The sequence below is a fragment of the Engraulis encrasicolus genome, chromosome 7, assembly GCF_034702125.1.
Source record: "Engraulis encrasicolus isolate BLACKSEA-1 chromosome 7, IST_EnEncr_1.0, whole genome shotgun sequence".
Taxonomy (NCBI): domain Eukaryota; kingdom Metazoa; phylum Chordata; class Actinopteri; order Clupeiformes; family Engraulidae; genus Engraulis; species Engraulis encrasicolus.
The window spans coordinates 44,143,953-44,148,952 of record NC_085863.1 but is presented as its reverse complement, the minus strand read 5'-3'; the positions used below and the strand labels follow the sequence as shown (position 1 = coordinate 44,148,952).

The 5,000-nt window shown below is 41.3% G+C and overlaps 1 protein-coding gene across 1 annotated transcript in view; it reads left to right on the top strand.

Moving 5' to 3' along the window:
* ppme1 (protein phosphatase methylesterase 1) overlaps nucleotides 1-5,000 on the top strand; it is a 13,815-nt gene that overhangs the window by 6,544 nt on the left and 2,271 nt on the right. The window contains exons 7-11 of the mRNA XM_063202584.1: nucleotides 195-285; nucleotides 963-1,028; nucleotides 1,840-1,966; nucleotides 2,224-2,353; nucleotides 4,387-4,431. Of these exons, the coding sequence (XP_063058654.1) occupies nucleotides 195-285; nucleotides 963-1,028; nucleotides 1,840-1,966; nucleotides 2,224-2,353; nucleotides 4,387-4,431 (459 nt within the window). The remainder of the gene's footprint in view (nucleotides 1-194; nucleotides 286-962; nucleotides 1,029-1,839; nucleotides 1,967-2,223; nucleotides 2,354-4,386; nucleotides 4,432-5,000) is intronic.

Here is a 5,000-nt window from a genome sequence, read left to right as displayed (position 1 = left end):
TAGTAGGTTGCCTATGGGAAATATCATTGTAGCGAAGTAAGTTGCTAACTTAAGTAGTTACGACACCGTCGAGAAACATTCTACTGATTCCAAGTCCCTGCCCCCAATGAAATTATATTATATCACATTATATTATGTTGTATTATATTATACTGTATTATATATGAAATACACATACTCTCCTTCTTCCACAGGAACTGCCATGGATGCCTTGAACAGTATGCAGAACTTCCTCCGGAGTCGACCAAAGACATTCAAGTCTGTCGAGAACGCCATTGAATGGAGGTATGACTGTGATTGAATGCAAAATGTTGACAAAACATTGTAGGTCACTCTCTATGTAGTGTGCTTTGTAGTGGATGAGCGAGCATTACAGATTGTCCATGTATGTAGTGTACATATGAGGCAACCCATAATTAAAGATTTTTTATTTATTTCCAGAATTTATGCTGCACATTCACAAAGGATATTTTTGTGTGATATTTTTGTGCATATTGACCACCACCACCATCTTTTTTTGAGCATTCCTTATGACTTGAAAATGTATTCCTTCCATACATGAAAACATATGCTGCAAAATTTACTCTACTTTTGTCAGAGCAGTAAATATTAGTTAAACACTTATATTCCTGAAAAGAGCAAATTTGTGTTACTCGGCCTTTAATTTCCTGTCTGGCTAGTATGAGGGTTTCATAGTCTTGTAAGTGTTATTGTGAGAGCACGGACTGTGTGAAATACTCCCCCACTTTGCTCCCAAGAAACACTGGATGAGTCTGCTCACACTTTAGATTGTGGCTACAACTGTGCGCGTGCATGCGTGAAAGAGAGAAAGGGAGAGAGAGACTACAACTGAGACAGCGAAATAAAGAACGAGAAAAGCAGCTAGATAGTGTAGGTTAGTGTGTATGATTTGCCAAGGTCAGTACGTAATTATCCGTGTGTGGTTACCTTTCTCTCTGCAGCGTGAAGAGTGGACAGATCCGCAACGTAGAGTCTGCACGAGTGTCTATGGGGGGCCAGGTGAAAAAGTAAGTGCTCTTGAAAAGTATGCGACTATTTACAAAACTGTGTTGTGTATGCAGGACCATACACATGGTGTTTGTGTGTGTGTATGTGTGCCTGTACCTGTGTGTGTGTATGTGTGTGTGTGTGTGTGTGTGTGTGTGTGTGTGTGTGTGTGTGTGTGTGTGTGTGTGTGTGTGTGTGTGTGTGTGTGTGTGTGTGTGTGTGTGTGTGTGTGTGTGTGTGTGTGTGTGTGTGTGGGTACAGGGTGTGTAATTTTGTCTAGAGGTCTGGGTATGCGTCAGGGCTTGACACTGGCACCTGCCAATTGGCCAAATGCTGGTAAACCTGGGTTGTGGCTGGTAATAATTTCGGTGTCACTTGCCAATTTGGCAGGTAGCTTATTCTATGGCAGGTAGCTTATTCAATTCTATGACGTATCAGAAAAGCCTATATTTTGCACTTTGCCCCTTGTGTATCAATCGTTTGTATTTAAGTTCAAGAAAAAGCTCAGTTACTTAGTTTCCATTGGTTTGATAATTGATTTCTATATAGAAAACTGTGCACTCATCTTCTTGCTTTAGCACCTCATCTTCTGAAGTTAGATGTACAGCACCATGATAAAGAAAAATATCAAATGTGTGGCTAGTAGAATAGCTGAATGGCTAGTGACTTGGGAAAACTACAATCCACAGTGGCCGCCGGCAAGCTAAAAAGTTGATGTCAACTCCTGGTGTGCGTGCATGCATGCATGCAAGCAAGCATGCATATGTGTGTGTCTGTGTGAGTGCTTGTGCGTTTGTCGGTAGGGGATACTCATAATATGTGTGTGTGCAGGTGCGAGGAACCCTTGAGCAGCCCAGGCGTGTCGAAGAGCATCACAGAGGGCATCATTGAGGAAGAGGAGGAGGAGGAGGAAGAGGGCCAGTCCAACCACAAGAGGAAGAAGGAGGACGACCCAGAGGTGGGCAGGAATTATTTACCACAGGACAGGAAGACACCACTCGTATCGCTGAGAGAGAGTAGATACTGCATATATACATTGACACATCTAATACCAAATAAGTACAGTTGTGTGCGTGTGTGTGTGTGTGTGTGTGTGTTAGTTGGTTGATTTGTGTGTATGTTTGATATGGGCATGTGTGCATATGTGTTTGTTTACCGCTCTATTATTGCTGTGTCTGTGTCTGTGTCTGTGTTGTCATCTTTTGATGTGTGCAGGTGAAGAAGGAGAGCTTGTACACGTGGCGTGTTGAGCTGTCTAAGACGGAGCAGTATTGGGAGGGCTGGTTCAAGGGCCTCTCCGCTCTCTTCCTCTCCTGCTCCGTGCCAAAGCTACTACTGCTCGCTGGTGAGACACACTCACTACACACACACACACACACACACACACACACACACACACACACACACACACACACACACACACACACACACACACACACACACACACGACCGTCATATACTCCCATCATGATATAATTCCAGAATGCTAAACTGTACCCAGGTACAGTTGAGGACGATATTACTAGCCCCCCTCCTGAAATTAGACATATCTCTTCATTGATCATTGAGAATGATCATTATTAATAAATGTGTGTTAATCTGGGAACAAATACACCATGGAGATAGTATCCAATACGTTAAATTTGGACTTTTCCATTTTCAAAATGAGTTTAAACAAAAAAGTGTAAAAATGGCAAGGACAAAATTATTAGCCCCTTTATCATTAATAGTCAATACAGGGCCATTTATGAACAAAAATTGACACCAGGCACTTTGATTAGTTGTTAACTATGTTGGCACATGTCCTACCAGGGATTTTGGCCCATTTTTTTCATCGCAAATAGTTAAGCTGGTCCAAATGGCATGGATGTTGAGGATGGACATTCATTTTCAGCACTCTTCAAATACTATCTAAAGGATTGAGGTCTGAACCACTCCATGATCATGGTTTTAGTATCCTTGAGGAACATTTGAACTATTTTGGATGCAAGTTTTGGGTTATTATCTTATTGAAAGATCCAGTGAAGATCTTAGCTCCCTCTATGAGCATATTTTTGCAAGGTCACTTTCCACATTCTATCATAATTTTCAGTTTTTATGGTGTCGTACACCCAAACAAGGTTTCCTGTGGCTGAGGCTGCCACAGAATTATGCATCCACCACCATGTGTAATTGTGGAAACCATCTTATAACGATTCAAGGCCTATCCCTTTCTTCACCTGACAGAAGCAGAATTCATGCATCAAAGCAGGTGCAATTGAATATCATCAGATGAAAGCAGAGATGTTCAAAACTCATTTTTGACTTTCAAATGTTCACAGGCAAAGCTCAATAACACTCTGATATGCACTGCCTTTAGTAAAGGGGTTCTTCTGTGATGATGGCCCCAAAGCCCAATATGATGACAAGCCCTAACAACTGTCTTTCTTGGTGGGGGAAAAAACTCCAGGTGAGGCCAGGTCAATAACAATCATCTAGGCAGGTGTCCAATGCTTCTTTGGTCTAATGAGGCCAAGCAGTTTCTACAGTTACACACAGTGGTGGGGCATCAAGTTTAGTCTGTTATTCAGCCTCAGACACAGGGAGTCTGGGTCTGAATCTGGATTGCTGGGTCTTCCAGCAACATTGTAACCCAAAGCATACATTTAGATTAGTTCAGAGGTTCTTCAAGGACACTAAAACCATGATGTTGGAATCACCCGCTCATAGTCCAGTCCTCAATCCCACTGAGAGTCTGTGGTTAATGTCTATGCTCAGCATCCATGCGATTTGGACCAGCTAGAACACTTTGCAGTGAATAAATGGGCCAAAATCCCTAGTGGGGCATGTGCCAACCTAGGTAGCAACTTATCAGAGCCTGTTGTCAGTTTTGGTTCATAAATGCCGCCATATTGACTATTAATGATCAGGGGGCTAATAATTTTGTCCTTGCCATTTTTGCCCTTTTTTGTTTGAACTCATCGTAACAATAGAAAAATCCAAATTCAACTCATTGAACATGATCTCCATCAGTGTATTTGTTTCCAGAATAACAGAAACGGTTAATAATGGTCATTCTTACTGAGAAATCAAGAGAAATGTCTAATTTCAGGAGGGGGGCTAATAATATCGTCCTCAACTGTATGTCAGTGATCCCAAATTGACAGTAAAACGATGGTTAAACTGTTTTGTCAGTAACAAATAAAATGGCCAAGAAAAAAATGCATGGTTAAAAGTACTGCCGAACACAATTTTGCAGTCTTTCCCTAGTTTTCTGATTTTAGTGAGGACAAGTTTGTACAAGCACAGCATCAATGCAGGAGCCCTACAACCTCTTGGCATTACATATTGAAAGAGGTGGTTCACGTCTGTCTGTTTGATGTCTGGTTCCTTTCTCAGGTGTGGATCGGCTGGATAAAGACCTAACTATTGGACAGATGCAAGGTAAGGTAACTGAACGTGGCAATATTAGAAATGAGTACATCAGCACACGTTGGCTTCATATATCATCCCTCCTTCTGTTTATGTCTTTTCTAGCTTTTTATCAAAGAAAATAAAGAGAATACGGCACACTCTGCTCCATGTTTTATTTTTGATAAAATAAATGGAGATTAATAAAAGTAATGGGTGCACATGGCAGTTTCAAGAAAGTTTTTAGGTGCAGGTTACTCATATGCGGATATTTTTAAATGTGAATATTTTTTCATCCGTTTATAAACATGACATGTGAGTAACAATAACTCAGAATGGGACACTTTTAAAACTAGAGTTTTGAAACGTGCATTCTGAAACTCAGTTTACTTGTGAATGAGAGGTCAAAACCAATGTGTTTTCCAAAAACCATTCTGTAAATGGCCTACACCAGTGGTCTCCAATTCTTTCTCGCCAAGGGCCAAATTATGCCGCGAAAATGAGTCTGAGAGCCAAACAAATTCGGCGGACTGTATGGCCTCAGATAGCACACATATAGTAGCCAATGTTTTCATTTGTTCCAACCTCATGGTAGGCCTGTG